A 24,319-nucleotide genomic window follows, 5' to 3' on the forward strand; every position below is an offset into this window, starting at 1 on the left:
AGAAAGAAAACCTGACACCCACTGGGAGAATGCTGGCATGCTTTGTTTCATCTTTTGTTTTGCTGCTCTTTATTCTTGAGAATGTATCCTTGGATGTTTTTAATAACAGGAAATATTAAAGAGATAATGACATAGAAACCAAAGCAGGAGAAGGATGCAGAGTCAGGCCATTGGCCCTTCTAGCACTGCCTCTACCAGGAGTTTTCAAATCTTTTTCAGGCAGTGGAAATTGATAATTAAAAATTCCACAAACCCTTGATCAAAGAGGCAAGCTCTAGAGATAAAAAACAAAAATGACTGCGTTCAAATAAACCCCATCAAGTTCTTATGCATCCATCGGCTCTTCCAGAACACAGCTTGAAAAAAAAAAGAAAACTGGTGCACATCAGCTCCTCGCAGCTGTGTTGGATTAATATCCAGAATCCCTTTGGCATCCTGAGAAATTATGCGAGTTGACACCCAGCCAGCATATCATAAGACTAGTTATGCTCATTGCCAGTGGGTCTAAAAGACACTCAAGCAGAGAAAACCCGTTCCAAGGTTGTTTGGAAACCACTTTTAAAACTTGATATGCCGAACTAGTTTTTTTTATATTTTTCATTGTTTTTACTGAACTACAAACATCGTCAAATAACAAACAAAAAACCCCAAAATGCATACAGAAAAAAAGATGTAAAAATGGATATCTATTTCTAAATCTATAAATAATATAGAAAATACAAAAACATCTACTAAAAAGTAAATAAAGTAAATGTTTTCCCCAAAATAAGACCTCCCCAGATAATAAGCCAAATAGGGCTTTTGAACGCTTGCCCTAAAATAAGCCCTCCCTGAAAATATTGCAACCCAGCAGCAGCCATGAGGTGACCACGCTCGCCGCCTCCTGCACCTCAAAAACAATAAGACCTCCCCGAAAATAAGGCCAAGCGCTTATTTCGGCCCGGGTGTGTGTGTGTCAAAAGAAAATAAGACCTTGTCTTATTTTCAGGGAAACACAGTAAACAGCACTGTACATGCACAGATTTACCACACATGTAAAGTATTACTATATTCCATATTCTGGAACTTGAATCCCAATTTAGGAATCAAACAAACCAACAAACCTAAACTCTACATTACTGGGCAAAGGTTGTCAAGAATGAACCAAAAATGGACAATTACCATCCTCCTGAGAGGAGTCCTCCTCCAGGCGTTCCTTCTCACTGCTTTCTACTCCAGAGGTATGAGAACTACCATGACTGGTCATAGAGCTGCAAGCTCTCAGCTGGCGATGGACAGCAGCCACCATGAAGTCCTCCTCAGTCCCCCGTTCCCTGGGCTTTGGATCAGTCTCAATTCCAGAGGTGTGGGAGCTGCTATGGCTAGCAGTTGAGTGGCGGGAGAGACGCTTGTGCTTCACACTGCCCGAACTACTTCCACTGGCTCGGGAACGCTTTTCCAGTTGATCCATATCAAGGTCCAGAGCATCGCTGATGTAGGATTCACGATATTGTTTTTTCTCTGGAAGAACCACACACGAAAGAATGTAACACCCGTACTTAATCTGGAATCTGAACGATGGGCTCAGAAATGACAGTGCATTATGTATGGCTTCATATACAGTGGGTGCTATTATCATGAAGTCAGAAATGCATAAAGGTTCCCCTCGCACATATGTGCTAGTCGTTCCCGACTCTAGGGGGTGGTGCTCATCTCCGTTTCAAAGCTGAAGAGCCAGCGCTGTCTGAAGACGTCTCCGTGGTCATGTGGCCGGCATGACTAAACGGCAAAGGCGCCCGGAGCGCTGTTACCTTCCGATCAAAGGTGGTTCCTATTTTTCTACTTGCATTTTTTACATGCTTTCGAACTGCTAGTTTGGCAGAAGCTGGGACAAGTAATGGGAGCTCACTCTGTTAATGTGGCACTAGGGATTCGAACTGCCAACTTTTCGATCGACAAGCTCAGCGTCTTAGCCACTGAGCCACCGCCTCCCACCAGAAATGCATATCTTGTTTCAAACTGGCATTAGACGTGGGATTTCTACCTTCGTTCTCCTCTAGCTTCCTGATCTGCCGCAGGAGAGGTTGCAGGTTCATGTAGAGGCGGTGGCTATTGCTCAGGAGCTGCAGGAGATGCCGAGATCGCAAAGGACAGCCAGTGTAGTAGGTGAGCTTGCGAGCAGATGGCAGGCCGTCAGGCAGAATCTCAAATCTCTTGCCCTGCAAAGACAAGAGACATGAAGAAGTTCACCCACACAGAGAGACTTCTGTTCAACCTAGCTTTGTAGGGCTTTTAAAAAGTCTTTTACAGTGGTTGTCATCACATATATGGCAGTGATAGCTAACCTTTTTGGTGCCGAGTTCTGAATCTCAAAATGCAATGCGAGCACCCCCACGCATGCAACCTCACCCCCTGCATATGCACCCTTCCCTCACTTCCATTCGCCCCGCCCTGCTCCCTGTTTTGGCTTCCAGGTTGGTGCAGGAGGCCTTCCAGGCCCACAACAAGGTGTGGAAGGGCGCATGCATATGTGCGAACCCCCAAAATGCAATGAAAGCACCTCCCACACACACACCCCATGTGTGCATATCCCCCACATATGCCCCGCCCCCCTGTGCATGTGCAGCCGAGACCTGAAGATCAGCTGGCTGCGGGAGGCACACGCTCATGCGGGGTAGAGCTGGGCTGAGGCGATGGCTGGTGTGCCCGCAGAGAGGGCTGTGCGTGCCAACTGTGGCATGCATGCCATAGGTTCACCATCACAGATATAAGGTATCAAAATCCTACAGAGGATTGGAATTTCCCTACTCACCACAAATACAAGTTTCCCTACGTTGGTCCAAGGGAAATCATAAAGCAGTTGTCTTTCACTGTTTACATTCTGAAAGAAGGAGAGAAGAAGAAAAAAGATAACATCATTACGCTATGCTTCTCTTAGAAAGTATACAGCTTTTAAACTGAAACAATATGCCCTGCTCATTGAATTCAGCCACTATTTTTCATTTCCTAAGTCAAAAAGAAAGCAGATGCATGAGGTTTTTCAAATGATTTGCTTGACATGATGCTTGTCACATTGCATAGGAGGTACCGCTTGTGCTGATTAGTTTGGACTGCCTGACTAGATTTGGCAGATAATTTTTTTTTTCCTGTTAAGAGCTGCATTACTCTAGGGTAGCGGCCTCCAACCTTTGGGGCACCACGGACCGGTCCCATGGAGGGAGATTTTTCCGCAGACTGGAGAGGGCATGGTTTGAAGTGCTGCCTGAATCCCACGGATGGGCCTTTGCTTCTTAGCGTGGCCCAGTTTCTGGCATGCCACAGACCGGGGTTGGGGATCTCTGCCTTTGGAATAGAGAGCCAGTCTGGTATAGTGGTTAAGTTATCAGGTTAGAAAGTGGGAGATTGTGAGTTTTAGTCCTTCCTTAGGCACTCTGCTGGGTGACCTTGGGCCAGCATCTGGAGTGTCTGCTCACCAGCAGGATATAAAATAATACAGACCGCAACATTCACTCATTCAATTTATATTTTTTATTTTTGGGGGGAATGAAAAAATATTTTAGCATAAATACATTCTTCCAATTTTCCCTTAAAACAATTCCCAGCTCTTCAGGTAAGTTGGCTAAGAACAAGGGACTTGCTCAAAGTCATCCAGTGAGCTTCCATAAATCCGGGTGGATTTGAACCTTGCAATTCACCATCTCAACCACAATATCGTATATGCTTTAGGTTAGGATTGCATGTGAGTCCCAAAAGGGAAGGATTTACATTTCTCTGGAAAATGCAGACTACAAAAACCAGGAGCACCACTCAGGTGACTCTGAGGACACAGATAAAACCTCCAAGTGCTTCAACGATCCTCTAAAAGGATGCAAATGACCAGATGTATGCAAGCAATATACATCCTTCCATTCCCCACTATCCTGTCAGAGCGGAAGAAGCTTCTTGGATGAGAAGCGAAACGTCTTCAAAGGAAAAAACAAGAAAGTCCAGTTGCCTCCTGAAAAAAGCACCTTTGGGACAACCATGACCTGGATGACTGAGAATCTCTACAGACATTTGCATACCGGTATGAGCTACAGAATTTCCAACAATGAAATGATGACTCTTTTATTTGTGGTTACATTTGTTTGCTACCCAGTGGTGGGTTGCAGGCAGTACGCCCCCGTATGGGCGTACCGGAGCCTGCCCGGAGCACCAGGTACCGCTCTGGTATGGTGCTCTGAAGGGCCCACCAGCCCACTCACGCTCCTTACCTGTGTTTAAAGTCTTCAGCGCTTCCACGCACGGTGTGTACAGCGCCTGCGCAACGCTCCGCCGAGCAGCTGGAGCATTGCGGAGGCATCGCTGGACTGCAAGACGCATGTGCGCACTGTGCAGGACGCCACCGGACTTGTTCCAACCGGTCCGGTTGGAACAGGATCCGGAACCCACCACTGTTGCTACCCATCGTGCCCTGGAGCTATTTTCTGGGAGGCTTACAATGAAACAGTAAAAATAAAAAGTGGGAGCAATGTGAAATTAAAAAGAGGAAGCATTGGGGGGGGGGTATTACTTTATTTATTTACATTATTTACTCAAAATGTTTTATTCACTCAGATAATGTGCTGTGCAGAATTGGGTCCAGAGAACATAATTTTTAACAAAAAAAAAAAAAAAACCCTTTATACTGAGCAGGATGTAGCACTCTGGAACACTTTTCCAGATGAAGGCCCATGCTTCAGCTTTGAGTGTGTATGGAATGTATGGCATGGAAGAGTCCCCAAATTATTTCATTTCATTTTAAAATTAAACCCAGTATCATTATTCTTGGCTCAGGCAGTTAATACTTTTCACCTTTCAGGGTTTTTAAAAAAAGCAAATTTGGAGGTTTTTGGGTTCACATGGAAGGCTTTGAGGAATTACATAAGACCCTGGGAACACAGCTTGTGCACCTCTGCCAGAATCCTGAAAAAGAAAGGGCCTCAATCATGTCTGCACAGGTAACTGAATCGTTTGTACCCATAAGTCAGTTATGGAAACATGTACCTGGAATATCTGGATGCCCTTTGTGGTAAGCCCAAGGGAAAGGGAGGCATCAATTTCTTTCTTGTCCTATGAGAAAAGACACTTGCATTATTTCACCACATAATGCATTTGGCCAATATTATCAATGACAACCTGAAATGTACAGCTCAGAGTCAAGGTAACGTAGTGGTTGGAGTGGAGCACTGCAGGGCTACTTCTGCTGACTGCTGGCTGCCTGCAATTTGGCAGGTCGAATCTCACCAGGCTCAAGGTTGACTCAGCCTTCCATCATTCTGATCTGGGTAAAATGAGGACCCAAATTGTTGGGGGGCAATATGCTGACTTTGTAAAACCGCTTAGAGAGGGCTGTAAAAGCACTGTGAAGCGGTATATAAGTCTAAGTGTTATTGCTACACATATTAACTAACTGACTGAGAAAAGAAACATTCCTTTGACCCAAATGAAAGAAGAATTTGGTTTTTTTTTTAAGCACTGCAAGAATTGGTTGGACCACAACCGTATAATCCTCAGAAAGAGCAGGATGAATATGCAGGACTATAACCCACCACTCCATTCTTTTTCAGCATCATCCCTTTGGCACCTCCAAAATTATTTTGGAGCAGGTGAGATCAGCATTTTTAGCTTGGAAGGTTTTCCTATTTTTATTTTGCTTTGGAGGCTCATATGGAGGCTTAGCTGCTCTTGCTTTCCACAGCTGGATGACACATAGGTCAGCATCTCCTGCTTGCTCCCTACAAATAAGTAGCATTTGGAAATATGCATCTTTTCTTTGCAAATAGAAGCTCCATTTAACAATTATGGCTGTATCTGAACCTACCCAAATACAGTGTCTAAGACGGTCAGCTGGTAACACTGAGTGCAGCCTCTAAGAGCTTGTAAAAGAATCAAATAGCAGGAGGCCTATAAAAATCTTACACCACCTTCAATAGGGTCAACTTTGTTGTGTAAACATCTAAACAGCTTCTTAGGGTAATAATGAATGCCGATTGAGCAATGAGAATGTATCACTCTGAATGGGGTGATTCTGGATTCTTAAAAGACTGCACTGTGTTATTCAATATCTATAAAATGTCAATATTTTTTCAATGTCTAGAAAAAAAATCCAACCCCAACGTACACTATGTCCGTGATGGCGAGCCTATGGCATGCCCTCTCTACAGGCACACGAGCCGTCACCCCAGCTCAGCTCTATTGCTGAGCGTGCGCCTCCCACTGGCCAGTGGGTTTTCAGGTCTCTGCTGCACATGCGTGGGGGGGCCGGGCGTGTGTGTCTGTGTGAGGGGTCATGCATGCATGTATGGGGATGTGGGGCGCGGGGGGGGTTGCACGTGCATTGCATTATAGATGTGTACATGCATGCACGCTTTTGGCACTTGGCGTCAGAAAGGTTAGCCATCACTGCACTATGTCATTATAGCCACTGCAGTGGTGGTACAGTGATTGGAGTGCAATACTGCAGGCTACAGTTAGAACACAGTACTGCAGACTACTTCTTCTGACTACCGGCTACTGGCAGTTCGAGTGTCACTGGCTCAAGGTTGACTCTGCCTTCCATCCTCCCGAGATTGATCAAATGAGGACCCATTGTTGGGGGGCAATATACTGACACTGTAAACCACTTAGAGAAAACTATAAAACACTGTTAAGCAGTATATAAGTCTATTGCTATTATAAAGAATCTGAGAGTCAGTCTCCAGCCCTGGCTCTAATATTTGGGATGTACACAGCTAAAGAGATCCATAGTGGAGCCCTTGAATTTGCAACAGTCAGGCCTTGCAGAGAATTTCATCCCAATGACCTTCAATAGTTCCTGCAAAGTGGAACTTATGCTGCTATTGGGCAATGCATTTCCATTATTTGAAAAATATTCAGCAAACTAACATATTTCACTCTCTGGATCAGGATCTGGATAGCCTATCTTCTTAAATGCAAGATGGGAAATTAATTCTGTTATATTCCGACTGTTAAGCCTTCTTTCCTCTCAGCTGTGCGCATTACTCAACTCACTGAGTAATCCACACTCCCATTGTCATTTTGAAAAAAAAAAACATTTCAAACATTTGCTTGCAAAGCAATTACTAAAGGACCATGATTACATCCAACAAAGTTAGTGCCAGTCCAGGTAACATCCTCCTGAATCTCAGCTGCCGGGAAGAGCTCAATGCTCACAGATTTAGAATTCACCATACATCTTTATCCCCCGTTTTTGAAAAGGGGCTATTAAAAAAACCCTGCAGTTTCTTGACTTGCAATTTAAAATGTGCCTCTAAGCCAGGGGTGTCAAACTCAAGGCCCGGGGGCTGGATTCGGCCTGCGGGGTACTTAGATCTGACCTGCGGGGCTGCTCTGGAAACAGTGAAGGACTGGTCCACAGTGCTTTTTCCAGTGAAAACGGGCTCCCGAGCTCTGTTTTCCGCTGCGGCCCTCCCAAGTTCCATTTTCACTGGCAGAGGGTTGCAGGAGGCTGTGGCAGCTGAAAATGGGAGCTCGGGAGCCCATTTTCACTGGCAGACAGCACAGGGCACCATAGGCGCCCCTGACAGGAGTGACGACGGGCTGGCCATGCCCCCCCTGACCATGCCCCACTCCCCGAGGTCAAACACAACCCTTATGCGGCCCTTAATGAAATTGAGTTTGACATCCCTGCTCTAAGCCTATCTCCAAATAATTTTTTTAATTTTATTTTTGAGATGTGGATGAATCGTATGATAGGGAAAAGTTAAAAATTACAACTGGGAGGCATCATCCCATAAAAAGATTAGAAACTGACAAGCGGTGGTCACTTTGCCCAAAGGTTTGCTTGCTGTAGCCTCACTCCATACCTTGTACAATCTGTAATAATGGACAGCTACGTCGTCCAACCGAACGGCCTCCTTGATGTACTTGAGGTGGGCTTCAGAGGCAGTGAGAGCACACTGGTCTTTGTGCATGATGGGGATGTGTTTCAGGATGTAATCCTTCCCTCTCTTGGCCACCACCTGTCAAGAAGAAAAATGTGCATTCATTATTAGGGTATATGGGTTTTCATATTCATATGAAACAGCACTTAGCTGTTCAACTATTTATTTACGGTAGTCAATTCATATGACTCTGGGCAACAGAGTGTGTTAAAAAGGTTAAAAAAATGTGTGCAAAGATTAAAATACACAGCAGCTGAAAAAAACCCTACAACAATCATTAACACAGCCAGGAGACAGCCCCCTTCGCACACTGATTGCAGCCTTCCCTGCTTCAGATGTCTTGGGAGGCAATGAAAATGGTGCTTATGCATTTCCTGGGACATTTTAGGCATTAAAAGATTGTTCTATTTCAGAATAACCAAGGGGTGAAGAATATAAAAACAACCCTGTTGAATCAGGCTAAGGCTTTCCTTAATTCAGCATTCGGTTTCTTAAAGTGGCCAACCTCTGTGAGTTTGAAAGTGGGAGATGAGAATATGCACGCCATCCACCACCCTTTCCTTGCAAGTAATATTTGATAGCACGCAACCCTTGGTCCAGATGCAACAGTGAGTCTTCAAGACCAATAGATCTATCCTCTACAGCTGTCTAGCTGACATCCATGGCTTTCAAAAACAAAGCAGAGGAAAGGAGATATTAAAATACTCCTGGGAAGGTGGCTTAAAATGGAAACCGTGCGTCAACACTGTTGAGAGGTTATTTATCGTCTTACCTGGCAAGTTTACATCAACAGTTACCTTGGGAGTTGGTAGAACTTGAAAAGAGGTCAGTTCACCTACTGGAAAAGCTATCAAACCATGTTTCCATTGCACAATAGTAATAGCACTTAGACTTATATACCGCTTCATCGTGCTTTTACAGCCCTCTCTAAGCGGTTTACAGAGTCAGCATATTGCCCCCAACAATCCGGGTCCTCATTTTACCCACCTCAGAAGGATGGAAGGCTGAGTCAACCTTGAGCCTGGTGGGATTTGAACTGTTGAACTGCAGCTGGCAGTCAACTGAAGTAGCCTGTAGTACTGCATTCTAACCACTGCGCCATCTGGGCTCTTATTTGAAGGAAGGTTTCACCACAAGCATTTGATGCATGAAGTTGCCTTATGCTCATGTGCCACTTTACCATACACCAGCTTTTCTCAATCTCAGCACCTTTAAGATGGGTGGACTTCAACTTCCAGAATTCCCCAGCCAGCATTGGGGCCATAATTCCAGGAATACCTGTCAGTACAGGTAAATAACTGCTGACTATGAATTCTGAGCCTGTAGTCCCAACATCTGCAGAGCATAAGGCTGCATTTGCAAAAACCAGGAGACCTCCTTCCAGCATTTGCCATATTTTTTTCATAGACACCCCAGAGAGAGAATCTACTATAGTTGGCATCTAATTGTTCATTTGCTACCACTGGATTATCATTTTAACGCAATTCCTCTAGAAGGATTCCAAGATAAATTGGCCAGTTGGCTCTCGAATAAATCATCTCTCTAAGTCAGGGGTGTCCAAACTTGGGAACTTTAAGACTTGTGGACTTCAACTCCCAGAATTCCCCAGCCAGCCATGCTGGCTGGGGAATTCTGGGAGTTGAAGTCCACAAGTCTTAAAGTTCCCAAGTTTGGACACCCCTGCAGTCTAAGTAATTGTTAAACTATTCTTACTGTTACCAACTTTCTAGGGACGCAATGCATTATTCAGTGGTGGGATTCAATTTTTTTTTCTACCAGCCCTGTGGCTTGGTGGGCATGGCATGGCTTGGTGGGCATGGGAGGGGAAGGATACTGTTAAATCTCCATTCCCTCCCCGCTCCAGTGGAAGGTTACTGCAAAATCCCCATTTCCTCCAGATCAGCTGGGACTCGGGAGGCAGAGAATAGATGAGGGCAGGGCTAGTCAGAGGTGATATTTGCTGGTTCTCCGAACTATTCAAAATTTCCGCTACCATTTCTCCAGAACTGGTCAGAACCTGCTGAATACCACCTCTGGTATTATTCCAGAACATACATCCTGAAATAACAGAGAAAAGTTTTGACTTTCTTCTCTTTATATCGTTTCAAAAAATTGCATTTTAGATTTTCCCTCCCAAAATTGTCCTGCAGTGAAATTACTCCTTCTTTCTGCTAGCTAAAAAAAAGATCAAAAATCTGGGATGCAACTATGAAGTCATTTTAGCATTGATTAATAATATTTTCACCTTATGGGAGGAACGATGAACTCTGTTGCCATTTTTGTGGCAATATTGTTTTGTTTGATAACATTCTACATTTTCTCAGAGAACATCCTAAGAGTTTCCTTTTGCATCTCCCCATCAAAGACTTTGGGGAAAGTGATCTTTGCATAGCTCTCTGTCTTATGCAACAGTCAAATCATTCACCAAGATATTAACAGCCTAGTGCTGTATTTGAGTTTTAGAGCTGCCTATCAGAGGCAATTTAGCAGAGTCAGTATAATACAGCGGCTAGAATACTGAACTAGGATTGAGAAGAAGAAGGTTTAAATTTACTCCAATGCCAAAAATTGAGATAGTTGTGATCTTTCAGGCCAACTTACTTCATGGTCATTGCTGTCAAAATAAAATGGGATTGGGTATGTATGTATGTATGTATGTATGTACATATGTATGCATGTATGTATTTTGTTGTGAGTCATGGAATAAAACATAGGATATAATTAAAAATATATCCAGTCTCTACAAGAAATGCCTATGACGATTATCCAGATAGATTTGCTTACATCAGGGGTGTCAAACTAAAGGCCTGGCGACCGGATTCAGCCCACGGGGCCGCCCTGGAAACAATGAAGGACCGGCCCGGGGTGCTTCTGCCAGTGAAAATGGGCTCCTGAGCTCCATTTTCAGCTGCCAGGGCCTCCTGCAACCCCTTTGCCAGTGAAAACTGAGCTCCGGGGCCTGTTTTCTCTGGCACAGTGCTTGGGCCACCTCAGACACCCTCGACAGGAGTGATGTCGAGCTGGCCATGCCCATTCCTGGCCACGCCCACCCTGCTCCCCCAGGTCAAACACAACCTTGATGCGGCCCTCAATGAAATTAAGTTTGACATCCCTGGCCTACATGGTGGTAACTACAAGGAGGATGATATGAAGATGGGCCACATTTGGAAAGTTGGCTCCTTCCCCCTTAGGCCAAACAACTTGAAGGCAATAAAACAGTTAACTGACTCCTTCTCTACACCTCCTCCACCCATGTTGTTGTACTGCAGGCATGAATGTCTCTGTTATGCATTCCCCATGACATCACCCTCTCTTTATAACTAGAATCTATTCTGGGGATGCCCACAGCTGCTGCATTACCAAAAATTCCAGCTGAAGCACTGGCTGACACAAACAATCACATAGTACCACAACGCACTGCCAGGGAAGATCTTTTCACATGCTCATAAACTCCTGTTATTCCATCACTATTCTTTAACTGCAAGCATGTACTCTGATTTCATGGGCCCTAATTTGCTCTCCTCTTCATTCACTACCCTCTTCTAGCTCTTACATTGTTCTAGAAACATGGGTAAAGACAGGTTACCTTTCCTTCCTGAAACTATGAATGGTTTCTCTGATATGGTTACAGTTAACCAACTTGAAAAAAAGATTCTCTATAAACTATCTGCTTCTCCGGGGACAAATATGCAGGTAAGATAACTTATGATCCAGAACAAGGAATCCTATTCATAAATAAAAACATCTTACCTCTGAGGTCCTGAAGGTGGAAGGGGATGTACCCTTCTCTTACACATCACAACTTCTACATCCTCTCTCCAACACCAATACCTCCTTATGAAAGTTTTCATTATTTTGAAGCAGTTTGAAGCGTCCCAGATACAGCATTCCGAAGTTTTTTTTATTTATTGTGAAGATAAAATTAAAAGAGGATACTTTGTTTGGAATGCCTGGCACATTCAAACTCCTTGTCAGGCTAAGCCCAAAAATGACATAGGACAATACAGAGTTCCATTTGCTTACAGACAATACAAAGAATCTTGCTAGATTAAACCCTTATTAATGGATACACCATGGGAGATTCTAGAGGGTAGCTATTGTGTCTCTTATCCAGCACTGGGATATGGTGGTTCTTGCCATTTCCTTCCAGGGAAACTGCTGCTTCACTGTAGTCTATCAAAGCACCCACCAACCCTCCCTTTGTAGGCACTATTTCTCACACTATTTTTGATTCAGAGGAGTTACTTCCAGAAACTGCTGGGAGCTACCTGGAATTGCAGTCCATAAGAGGTTCCATGTCCAGAGGGGAAACATAGCATTCCAGGGACTGCAGCCTCTGAATGGCTCTTGCCCCTACAGAAGTTTCTGACAAAGGCTTTATGCACTGGGGAAGAGCACATGTTTTCCATACACAGATAGTCCTTGTCTAACAATGGTAACTGGGACCTGCAACTCCATTGCTAAGCAATGCAGTTGTAAAGCATGCTACACAAACACGACTGCAACAGTGTCATCATTGTTAGGTGAAATCCGCAAGGTTTCAATGTCTCATGTGATCACCATTCGTGACCACCTCATGGCTTCCCCAGCTTCTTTACTTGTCCAAAGCTGGCAGCGAAGACTGCAAATAGCGATGCTGTGACCATTGTAATTGCGAGCTGGTGGCCAAGCGCCCAAATCATAATCACGTGTTTGCGAGGATTACAACTATCAAGACCTGAAATAAGTCCCCCTCACTTAGCATTGTCATCACTTTGAATGGTTGCTGAATGAGAAGTGTTTTAAGGAAGTCCTAGTTTTTCTTTATAGCATCTCTCAATTCACAGTGACCCAACAGGTCGCAACAATGCCATGCCTGAAAATTAGAAATCTTTGCAACATACCACCAGTTACTAGAAAGAACCAGGAAGCCTTAAAACCAATTTTACACCATACATCACATCCTTATCTATGGTTTCTGAGTTCTTGTCCAGCCATACAACCTCTTATTAAAAGTGATCAACGGAGTTCCGGTTCCGGCGGCAGCGGCGACGGGCAGCTCTTTGCCCGCTCCGGCTCTCCGGTGGGCTTCCCCACTCCTTGGGGGGCACAGGACACCCCACAGAGGGGTCCTGCCGGAGGGGCGGCATCGCAGGGAGCTCCTGCAGCGGCGGCGGCCGGTGGGAGGTCTCTCACGCGCCCAAGGCACCGGGGAGCTAGCTCGGAGGGCGCCTCGCGTTTCTGCGCCTCGCGCCTCGCTAAAGCCGTCTGGAGAATGAAGCAATTGAAGGAAGCAGCTGCGGTGCGGTGAGGTTGCTTCTCTCTTCATGCCCTATTTTTCACGAAGAATTAGTTATAAAATAACTTTAAAATAACTTTCGGAGTACTCTGGAGGCGCGGCTGGAGGGAGGGGGGTTCCCCCCCCCTTGGACAAGCGGCTAGGAATAATTTTGCTCTCAGCCCCCGGGGAAGGAGGAGGGGGGAGAGCCAACGAATGAAGCCTCACCCAGGCTGAGATGATTTTCTTTTCAACTTAATTTTACTTTCTACTGTGATTTGTGGACTTTTGGAACTTTTTTAAAACTTTGTTATGCCTCTGTGCCCAAAACTGGCAGGGCAAGATGGCACACTTCCGTTGTCTTTATGAATTGTGAAACCTGACCCCACCTTTAAAATTCAGGCTTCCGGTCTTTGTCTCCGTGTCTCCCAGAGGAATCTCTTGTGGATTGGTATTTTTTGAACTTTCTAGGGGAAACCTTTCATCTATTGCCAGACTTATTAGAGAGATTCTCTTCTGCCTGGTTCTTCTGCTCCCGGACCTCACCTGGCTACCCTTCTTTTCTAACTGTTTATCTTATATATGGACTGAACTTCTAATGTTATAAAGGATGGCATCCAAAAGACCACCTCCTGGGAAACCTGGTTTTGCCACGTCTGCTCCAACATCTGTAACATCCAGTCCAGCCACACAGTCAAAGATAACAGAACTGATGCAACCTAAGACTATAGAGATGGACTTTCAACAAATGCTTCAACAAATTTTACAGGGCCAGGAGGAAATCAAGAAACAGCTAAGGGAAATGAAAGATGAAATTAAAGAAAATCAAGCCCAAATTTATAAGAACTCACAGAGACTGGATCTTGTGGAAGGGGGGGGTGGAGGAGGTGAGGGGGGGGTGGAAGCTGTGCAGAAAGGGAACAAAGATCTTGACATCCAACAGATGAAATTAGAATTTGAGAGAATGTCCTATTATCTTAGATTTCAAAATGTTATAGAAGAAGATGGAGAAAATATAAGGGACATCATGACAAACATTCTGGCTGACTACACACACAAAGAAAAACAACAGATGGGGTGGGATATAGACCTGGTTTATAGAGTGAACTCAGCTTATGCTAGAACACACAATGTACCCAGGGAGGTTCACATTAAATTCCTTAGAAAAAGCACAAGAGATGAAATTCTGGGTGTACAAAGGGGGCAAGCATTGACATATCATGATATGGAGATAACCATTCTGAAGCAGATCCCTAAGAAGATTAGAGAAAAAAGGAAGAATTATTCGCAATTAGCGAATAAATTATACCAGAAAGGGGTGTGGTTTAGATGGTTGATGCCTGAAGGTATGCTGATATTCTGGGAGGAGACAAGAATCAGAATCAATTCACCCATAGAGGCGCAGGCCTTTATGGAAAAAAATAAAACACTCCTAGAGAAAACACCAGACACTACAACGGACACGCAGGACACGGGAGGGGCCAGAGCTCTGCCAGTGGAGGGAGATGGGGCAATAGCAAGAAGACTCAGATCACAAAAATAAACAAGAAAATCATATTATTATAAATTGACCGAAAGTGAAAATGGAATTATATTTGGATTTTATACTGTAATGTTTAATTTGATTGAATTTAATAATAGAACTAATATGCTGATTGTAATCAATTATATACTAATGCATTATATATAAATGTATACTATGGGTATGGAGGGAGGGGGGCCTCACACATTTTGCAACTGCCAAAATTTGTATACCTGTCCATTTACCCTTTTCCCTATAAATCTTGAAAAACCAATAAAATTTTATTACAAAAAAAAAAAAAAAAAAGTGATCAACTGAAACAGGTTCCTTTGGTATTTCTGTCCTTTGCACAGTTGCTATGAGTCTCACAATTGCTTCAAATGGCTACGCACACCCATAGCAAAGTTGACCATACAGCCATATTTCCTCCTTCCGTTTACCATTATAAAAACTAAGCAAGGAGGAGACTCAGTGGCCAAATTTCTGCAAAAACCAAGCTGGCTCTGGCAAAGCTGAAAAGGCCTACTGTGACATTCTGCATTTTATCCAGCTGATGTGGACAATGGCCAACTCTATACCAACTCTATACCAAAACAGCATCTGCTGCCTGAAATGTTTTCGAAATTGGCCAATCGAAAATGGCCAACCTCCCCCCGCCCCCCCAGGCTTGCTTTGTGTTTCAACATTCAACGTTAACAAGGAACATTCCCTCAAAGACAACAAGGTGGTTTTGGAAGGCATCCTTACCCACGCAGGAAAGTACGCTTCAGGTTCAAAGTATTTCCCAAAATGCTTGTTCCTTTTGAAATTGCCTAGGTCAGCCTGCAATGCAAAGGCTGCTAGGAGGAAATAGGCCTCTTCACGTAGCATGCACTGAGAACGCAGGACTTGTTTCCTCAGATGCCAGTAATAATAGTAGCGTGCAGTTCGGTCACTGGACAAAGACGAGAAGGTGAAAAAAGAAAAAGAAAAGAAGAAAAAAATGAGCAAATGTTCAGGACATGGAACAAATCAACAAGAAAACCAGAGATAAGGAGCGCACTGTATCAGAAGAGTCTGTATGCTGGTTTCATTTGGCAGCTTTTAGATGCTTGATGTCAGATTTTATTTTATTTTTATTTAGTTATATTTGGTGCTTCTAGACCGCCCCCTCTCCCAGAAGGGACTCGGGGCGGTGTACAGTCCATAGAGAATATCACAAAATACAATAAAAAAGTTAAATATGTACAGTTTGGAGGAGGTTAAAATGCAATTAAAAGAACTGTACAAAGCTAATATAAATATAAGTTTTAAATCCCTAAAACAGACACAACAAATTAAAAAACCCCTAAGATAACCAGATAATAATACATTTGCCAGGAGGGACAGTTGTAATTATGCCAGGCCTGCTAATCGGAACAGGTGAGTCTTCAATTTTTGCCGGAAGGAGCGGAGGTCAGAAGTGGTTCTAATGTCGGGGGGGAGGTCATTCCAGAGGGTTGGGCCCATCACAGAGAAGGCCCTAGTCCTTGGTGTCGCCCGTTGGCATTGCCTAGTGGACGGCACCAGGAGAAGTCCCTCCCTGTGTGAGCGAATTGGCCGCAGGGATGTATGTGGGAGGATGCGATCCCGCAAGTAACTAGGTCCCGTGCCATGGAGCACTTTAAAGATGGTAATCAGCACCTTGAAACGCACCCGAAAAACCACAGGTAGCCAGTGCAGCTCGCGCAGGAGAGGTGTTATGTGGGAGTACCTCGTACTCCCCATCACAGCCCGCGCGGCTGCGTTCTGAACTAACTGCAGTCTCCGGGCGCGTCCCAAGGGCAGCCCCATGTAGAGAGCGTTGCAGTAATCCAGGCGGGACGTCACCAGCGCATGAGTGACCGTGCGTAGGGCATCCCGGTCCAGTAGGGGGTGCAATTGGCGCACCAGGCGAACCTGGTGGAACGCCCCCCTCGCCACGGCTGCCACATGGTCATCCATTGACAGCCGGGCATCAAGGAGGACGCCCAAATTGCGCGCCCGTTCCACAGGGGGCAATTGTTCGCCCCCTATGGCCAGCGATGGAATCAGCTGGCTGAACCGAGGTGCCGGTAGCCAGAGCCACTCGGTCTTGGAGGGGTTGAGTTTAAGTCTGTTGTCCCCCCAGATGTCAGAATGCGCACAGTGTGACTATGTGAGACAACCCAGGAGCAAATACAGTAAACAGAGGTTTGTACAAGATCAGCTTGTGCACAAACGGGCAATAAACTCACCGAGACGCAAGGGAGGAAGGTGGGAGAAACACAAGAGGAATAGACCAATGCAGAACTAAAAGAAGTAATTTTCCTCAAACCAAAAGGAGAGTCAGTAAAAAGTCTTCCTTCTGGGCCGAAGACTGAGATTAATCTGGGGAGTCACGAGGAGGAAGCAGAGGGAGTGGCCTCAAATTTACCTCAGTCTTCGGGCAAATGGGCCGTGTTAATACCCACATGTGACTCCTCCCACGTCTCGCTTCTGAGACTATATACATTCATGTACTTTAATCAGACCTCAAACAAACAGCAATCAGCAATTACAGCATGGAAGCACATGCCCCAACAGAGCCGCTTCTTATTACAGGCTCTTAAAGTGATATCAACACAAAAATTTTGCTGACTCATTCCCAGAATTACATCATCATAGCAGCTGGTCAGCTCTTAAGTCATTACCCTGACAGTAGAGTATTCTAACCCTTCTTCCTGGATTAACAGAATATTTTTCCTGATTTAAGGCAATCTGATTTATGTTAATCTGTATACAGATTAACAGTATTCTCCCAGATCTTTGATAATGCCTTAAACCTAATGCATAGCAGCACCTCAAAGTGGGGAGAGGGACCAAAATGTCAAGGAGGCCATTGAAACCATATGAGGTTACCATTTTGACTTTTGTGTCCACCCTTTGGGGTAGGCCAGGTCAGGAAATGGACACCATAAGACAGGGGTGTCCAAACTTGGGAACTTTAAGACTTGTGGACTTCAACTCCCAGAATTCCCCAGCCAGCCATGTTGGCTGTGGAATTCTGGGAGTTGAAGTCCACAAGTCTTAAAGTTCCCAAGTTTGGACACCCCTGCCATAAGAAATAGTGGAACTCTGGTTTGGTGAGATGATTCTCGGATCTGGCAAATTTAAGACATATGGACCTCAACTCCCATAATTCACATTCAGCATGTTGAAGTCCAAAGTTGAGAAACACTGATAACAGAATCTTGAAAGTCTGACAGTGTTTTCTCTTACACCAAAGAGAGTCAAGGCAGAACACCCTTGAGTTTCTTTCTTAGGCCCTCTTATTTTCCCAGGCTATGCTTATGTTTTTCTGGAGGTAGCAGCACGTTTTTTCCCCCCCCAAGGCCACTTCAGTTCTTCCCTATATGGTGAATTCTTGCTTTGAATGCCCCTGCTGATGTGAATTTCTTTTTACCATTGCTTCCTTGCTTTAACATTTATCTTGCTGCTGCTTATTCATTTTATTAATTTTCATACTGTTTTATTACTTTATCAAATTTAGGTAAGCCTTGAGAGGGCTTTCATCTTCAATGCAGATTTTTTTAAAACAGGTAAACAGGACAAATTATCTTGATGAAAAGTCTCAAAGAGTCCAATTGCTGAAGACTTGGTAGTATGTCAGTGCAACTTTTCCCAGGCTGTGGCCTCCATGTATTTATTACTGTGATTACTGTATATCTTTCCAGATTTCCTGGCAGAAAGTTGAATGAGTGATCAATAAGCTAAGATGTTATCTGTCAATGCCCTGGAACACTGGAAGTCTTTAAGAAGATGTTGGATAGCCATTTGTCTGAAACGGTATAGGGTTTCCTGCCTAGGCAGGGGGTTGGACTAGGAGACCCCCAAGGTCCCTTCCAACTCTGCTATTGTATTATATTGTATTGTATTATTTAACTTGTGGACAATTCTGAGCGCCCATACTTATTGTTTGCAATCCTCCAGCATCAAGGCTTTGAATATAACTCTCTGATGAATACACATTCCCCCTCCCCACTCTAGGCAGTCTGGCTTTTTGAAACTTACCTGATCAAGCGCCCATTCTCCACATAGTACTGCACTCGAAAGTGAATGATCATTGGGGGACCAAATTGGTCTATACCCTGCAATAAATAGCAAACATAAATGTCAGTTTCCAGACTGAGCAAAAGGAGGGCCGTAAAAAGACCTCTGCTGGATCAGCCCAAAAGTGTGCCTACTCCACTTTCTATTCCTGCAGGGGCTGCTGAGATGGCCGTTTGCAATAACCTCTCGCTTGTGCCCAGCCTTTAAAGGATACCTCCAGGGGTGAGATTCTACTGGTTCGGCCCCGGTTCAGGCGAACTGGTAGCTCTGAAGATCAGTTGAGAGCGAACCGGTTTGCTCCGACCTTCAGGTGGGCCCATCTGCCTGGCCCTGAGCTATCCTCACCTATATTTCCTTATTTGTTTTAGCCCAGAGTGGATTGGTGAGCCTCAGCTGCTTTCCTGTGAATTGCACACACGCATGCAGTGCCCGTCAGGCATGTTAGCCATGAGTGAGAGCGAAGCACACACTCAGCGAACCAGTTGCTAAACCAGTAGGATTGCGCTTCTGGATACCGCCTCTTAATAAGCAACAGTCAGCTACATCTGTAACAGGGGTGTCAAACTGGATTTCTTTGAGGGCCGGATCAGCATTGTAGTTCTTCTTTATTTGGGAATAAAGACCAACAGAAGGAGAGTACTGAAATAGGGGAAATAGCAACAGTGCCAGGAATAACAAAAAGAAGGTAGCAAAAATCGTTGGTTAGAACATGGAAAGAATAACATTTACAGTGGGCTCTCATCTCTGGGGGGTTGGGCCGAAAGTGCTGCCTCCCCATGAGAGATGAACTCTTTCAGCAGGATGTAGAAATAGAGGCAAAATCCTGAAGGTTTTGGCTCCTTTCCTGCACTCTGCCAAAGAGGTTTCCTTCTGCGCAGCGAAGGGGAGCTGATCTCCTTCAGCAGGCAGCCCTTTCAGCGAACCCCCAGAGACGAGAGGAAGCTGAAATGCAAGCAGATGAACAGAGAGTGGACACAGTAAAGATAAGGAGAACAGGGTTCCTCGGGTGGTTGGGGAAGGTCCTGGGACGTCCAGCAAGGTCACTCACAATCCTTGTTCGGGGGCTGAAAAGCCTGCTTGGATTTTGGTAGGGAGGACTTTCAGCTCTTGAGCCAGAGAGGCATCACAGTAAGAAAAAGTGCATGAGATGACTCAGGGGTGTGAGGGAAGCCCTGGGAGGGCCGACACAAGCTGCGTGTAAGTGTCTCTCTGCTAAGGAGCTCCAGCTCCAGCCATGCGGAGGCGGTGGGGGGGGGGAGACACTTGCTGGCCAAAACGGGGCACGGCACTGCTGCACATGTCGTCCCCCCCATGCTCTGTTTTGGCTGCCAGAGGCACTGCAGGCCATTTCCAGGCTGGTCCCACGGGCCAGACTTAAGCAGCCCACGAGCTGGATCCAGCCTGCAGGCCTTGAGTTTGACACCCCCGATTTATGACGATGAGTAATCTTTCTCCAGAAACCTGAGATTCTATTTTTCTAATTATTCTGTCTGTTTTATAAGGAGCACCAGCTAGAGGCACATTATGATGGAGAAACAGAGCTGGCTAAGTTGCAATCATCTTTGCCAAGGAGATTGGCAGAAGTGTGTAGGAACACACTGTTTACAACATTTTGTCCATCAAATTAACATGTGGAATGAGTCCTTAGCCCAAAATTTAGATCATTTTCCACCCCAAGTGATGCCTGAGCTTCACTATTTGCCCTTTTGTCTGGATTCAGCAAATGATATGGTGACTTGGGTGGGGGGGGAGGAGTAGGTCAAATCTGACAGGACTCCAAATATTAATTTTATGAGATATTCCTCATATTCCTTTAATTTATCTTGGGGCAAGCTCAAACCTTTCTGAGATCTCATTTCATAAACGAGAGTCGAGATCTCTGAAGCGTTTGGCACAACCGACTGATTTATAGGTTATGTATCATTTGTTTTGGAGTGCATGATGTTACTACATTTTAATGATAACTGGACTCGAGTCAGTTTTATGACTGAGATGGGAAATCAGACTGAGAAATAAATAAATTGTGGAATTAGAGAAGAGGGAACTTTTGGTTAATATTTCATTTCTTAGAAAATTGCCTATCAACTGGAGATTACTTAGCTTCTACTTATTTAGCATCTTATTTGCTCTGAAAAAAAGGGAAATGAAGGTGTCTTTAAAATGGCTCTGAGGCTAAATTAAAGCTGCTGGCTGTTCTACTGTTAAGACAAGTGGGCCCAGTGGGGCCCCAATGCAATGCCCAGGAGTAACAATGTGCTTCCAGAGCATTTTCTTGGAGTCCTTCATGCTTTGAGTCATAAACACTTTCATTAGCATCCTCATTATGTCCAGAAGGGGCAGGACTTACTAAAAGAGGTCAAAGATCACAACTTAAAAAATTAGCATAGGCTAATGTATTTGGTTTAATTTAGTCTACTGATTAAACTAATAGTCTAGATCAGGGGTGTCAAACACGATTTAATTGAGGGCCGCATCAGGGTTGTGTTTGACCTCGGGATGTGAGGGGGTGGGCGTGGCCAGATTGACATCACTTGTGTTGGGGACGGCTATGGTGGCCCAAACGCTCTGCCAGTAAAACCGGGCTCCTGAGCTCTATTTGTAGCTGCGATGACTTCCTGCAACATTCTGCCAATGAAAACGGAGTTAGTGGTGAAATTCTTTTTTTTTTTACTACCGATTCTGTGGGTGTGGCTTGGTGGGCGTGGCTTGGTGGGCATGGCAGGGGAAGGATACTGCAAAATCTCCATTCCCACCCCACTCTGGGATCAGCCAGAGGTGGCATTTGCTGGTTCTCTGACCTACTCAAAATTTCCGCTACCGGTTCTCTGAACTACCCAAAATTTATACATATACATATACATACACATACATACATACATACATACATACATACATGGAATATTCAGTATTTTGGACTTTGGCTTCATGCAGAAATTGCCTCTAGAAGCTGAACATTTCCCTCTCAGATGCTCACTGTGGGAGAACCATCACTGTGAAGTAACCCCAATACTGTACTGGTGTATCAGATAACTGACACTGAGGTCAGGCGGCCATTCTGCAAATGCCTCACACATAACATATGGTGGGGTGAATAAGGCTAGAGTGCATCAACTACTAGCCATAGCAATGGCAAAGAAAGGTAAGCTTGTGATGTAAGTAGGCAGATGCTCCCTACTTCAGTCCTCCTGACCACAAAGATGAAACCAGAGTGGCACTCCTACCTTACTCGCTTCTTTCTTCCATTCTTTTGGGCAGTACTTGTAGAGCTTCTGGGATAGTTCCATATATACATGCTCATTATCTGCCACAGAAAGGGACAAGAAGACTGCATTTTGTATGCAAGCTGAGCAAAGCATTTTCTGACATTCTTTTAAAAACAGTAACAATGATGCACTTATGACTAAGGAAAGCCAAGCTCATAAAGCTGCTTTTGTGGACCAGCTGAAGCATTTCTACTGGGAGGGGAAAAGATAGAATTTCCTTATAAGCTTTCCTTCAAGAAATTGACATTTAAAAAAAAAAACAGCATTCAATAATTTATTCTTCTAGCACAACTTGTCCACTTTTTAAAAATGTTGCAAAAATTGCATATTTCCACATTTAGAGCAAATAATATAGCAAGGCTAATGACATTCTTTTGCTCGCTTAAGAAAGTTTGATTCTTTAATCCTGATAGCTCAATGTTTCTATACTTTTATTCCGATACTTCTATGGTAGAGGTCCTAGTATTAGCTAACCATTACCCTGCTCATGGGAATTTGATCTTATTTCAAGGACTCTAGTTTTGTTTTTATTTTTAAAGACAATTATAGTTTTTGCAAGGCATGGTCAATTTTTAGCTGCAGCTTCAACCTTTTGCTTCAGTTTATAAACAAAATTATTGACCAAGTTTGCATGTTTGGCTGGCATAGTTTACTTAATTTATTAAATAATGAAAACTTGTCTTGGTTCACGTAATGAGCCGAGCAGTGGTGGGTTCTAGCAGACAGTACTGCTGGTTTGCTCAGGGGAGTGCGCTGCGCGCATGCACAATACAACTAAAATTGTTCTGCGCATGCGTGGAAGCAAAAAACAAGATGGTGTTCTCCAGGAGAACCGATTTGGGGATGTGGCAGGCCTGGGTCACTGCCAGTTCCAGCGACCCAGGCCGCCAAGCTACTACAGTTCAGCTGAACAAGTCTGAACCAGTTGAACCCACCACTGGTGGTGAGGTTTTAAAGCAAATAGTTAGATTCTTACAGTGATTAAGTCAAAATCAAACAAACTATAATATACCTTAGTGAGACTATCTAGCCCCAATACTGTTTTTTTGTGTTTTTTTTAAAAAATTGAATCAATATAGACTCCTGGCGGACTAATCCCTGCAATTTTCTTGGCAAGATTTCAAAATGTTTTGCCTTTGCCTCCTTCTTAGGGCAGAGAGAGTGACTAGCCCAAAGTTATCCTATCACATTTGTGCTTATGCTAGGACTGGACTTCTGGATTTATAGCCTGGTGGCTTAATCACTACACCAAGCTGGCTCGATAATACTGATCTATTGTTATGTTATACTTGGAAGTATTACTTTATAATTCTTCACCAATTCAATTTTTGTTCAGCAAACAAATACCAAACCATCTTGGGGCAAAAAGCACAGGGATAGTTAGTAGAGAATTACAGAAATAACATTGTTCCATTTGGACTTACTTTGTATCACACTGAGCCCAAAGAGATGCCCATCCTTCAGCCGTAGCAGGTCACAAACTTGGACAAGTAACTCATGGCACAATATTTTAACCTATAGAATGCAAAGAAATAGCTTTAGCAAGAATTTCAGGGGAAATCGCAAGGGAAGTTATTGTGCCATTACTCTTATTTTTTTTTATTAAGGAACTACAATGATCACCATAAAACAAGATCAACAACTTAGGTAGATAAAATATCACAAACTCAACTTATTCAAAGACCAAGCAAGCTATGGCCAAAGCAGACTGAATTATTCAATTATTCATATTACAAATTACATAAAAGCAAAAGTCCCCTACGCTTTCAGGGCTTGCTAACTTTTGCTGGTTCCATCTGACAAAATGCTACTCATTAGAATTCATCTAATCTTTCTTCTTCTTCAACAAATAGAAAACTAGCAAAATCCATCACACTGAGAAGTCCTCAAGGCTTATCTTTTGCCATTTTGTATGCTTAATTTAAGAATTTGGATTTTGAGAGATTTAATTGCGAGGACCTAGGGAGAAAGATGGCACCTGCTTCATGTATCAATTTGGTGCCAATTATGATACAAGAAAGTAAATAAAATACGCCAACCCACTGCGACATTATCTCATTTCCAGCAGGTCTCTCTTAATCCTTCAAGAATCTTCCTTAAAGAAGAAAGGAAACCAAGCCAAATTTAGTAACAAGAAGGGAAAAAAGAGAAGTGTAAGCATCTCTTAAAAAAAAGATATAGAAGAGGATACAGAGTAGTCCAATTAGGTTAAAAAAACATAGAATAATTCCTTAAAAAATAACTGAACTGAAGAATCATTTGGCCAGGAAATGTAGACATTTTTATAAAGCAAAAATGCAGAATA

General features: G+C 43.9%; 1 protein-coding gene across 2 annotated transcripts in view; it reads right to left on the reverse strand.

Annotated features, from left to right (window-relative positions):
* FRMD6 (FERM domain containing 6) overlaps positions 1-24,319 on the reverse strand; it is a 133,639-nt gene that overhangs the window by 4,696 nt on the left and 104,624 nt on the right. For both annotated transcript variants that reach the window (XM_081933899.1, XM_081933898.1), the window contains 9 exons: positions 23,439-23,529; positions 21,973-22,052; positions 18,713-18,789; positions 15,431-15,617; positions 7,827-7,982; positions 5,005-5,070; positions 2,792-2,860; positions 2,024-2,198; positions 1,162-1,500 (listed from right to left, as the gene is read on the reverse strand). In XM_081933899.1, coding sequence (XP_081790025.1) covers positions 1,162-1,500; positions 2,024-2,198; positions 2,792-2,860; positions 5,005-5,070; positions 7,827-7,982; positions 15,431-15,617; positions 18,713-18,789; positions 21,973-22,052; positions 23,439-23,529 — 1,240 coding nt within the window. The remainder of the gene's footprint in view (positions 1-1,161; positions 1,501-2,023; positions 2,199-2,791; positions 2,861-5,004; positions 5,071-7,826; positions 7,983-15,430; positions 15,618-18,712; positions 18,790-21,972; positions 22,053-23,438; positions 23,530-24,319) is intronic.

This window comes from Natrix helvetica, assembly GCF_964273705.1.
Source record: "Natrix helvetica genome assembly, chromosome: 1".
Classification (NCBI taxonomy): Eukaryota; Metazoa; Chordata; class Lepidosauria; order Squamata; family Natricidae; genus Natrix; species Natrix helvetica.